The 398-nt window shown below is 63.1% G+C and overlaps 1 protein-coding gene across 1 annotated transcript; it reads right to left on the reverse strand.

Annotated features, from left to right (window-relative positions):
• Window positions 1–21: 21 nt before the first annotated feature.
• On the reverse strand, window positions 22–370 carry ETH_00038605 (uncharacterized protein; the record flags this gene model as incomplete). The annotated part of the gene is made up of 1 exon (XM_013374011.1): window positions 22–370. A coding segment is annotated over one exon (349 nt), but the record flags the coding sequence as incomplete, so codon positions are not given.
• Window positions 371–398: the final 28 nt, after the last annotated feature.

The following is a 398-nucleotide window of genomic DNA, read 5'->3' on the forward strand; positions in this document are numbered from 1 at the left end:
AATTGTGGACATAATAATGAGTTATGCTGCTGACATGCAGCGGTGCTTCGGCGCTGCTGCTGCTGCTGACGTGGCTCGGGTGTCTGTACACCTGGCAGTGTCCATCCTGGACCGCTCGGGGGTCAGCAAAAGGGCCCCCAGGGGCCCCGAGGGTTTGCGCTGCTGCGCAGCATTTTGTTTGGTGTTGGCGCTGCAGCACGAGGCCCCCAACAGCACAGCACTGGAGGGGAAGTTGAAGCGGCTGCTGCTGCTGGAAGCTGCTGTGCTGCAGCAGTTCGGGGTCTCCTTCGGCCAGCTGCAGCAGCAGGTCCTTGCTGCGCTGCACTGCTCCCTGGGGGCCCCCCTGCCGCTGGACTTTGCTGCGCACTTTCTGCAGGAAGCAGCAGCAGCAGCAGCAG

This window comes from Eimeria tenella, genomic scaffold (genome assembly GCF_000499545.2).
Source record: "Eimeria tenella Houghton genomic scaffold, Eth_scaff1891, whole genome shotgun sequence".
NCBI classification, from domain to species: domain Eukaryota; phylum Apicomplexa; class Conoidasida; order Eucoccidiorida; family Eimeriidae; genus Eimeria; species Eimeria tenella.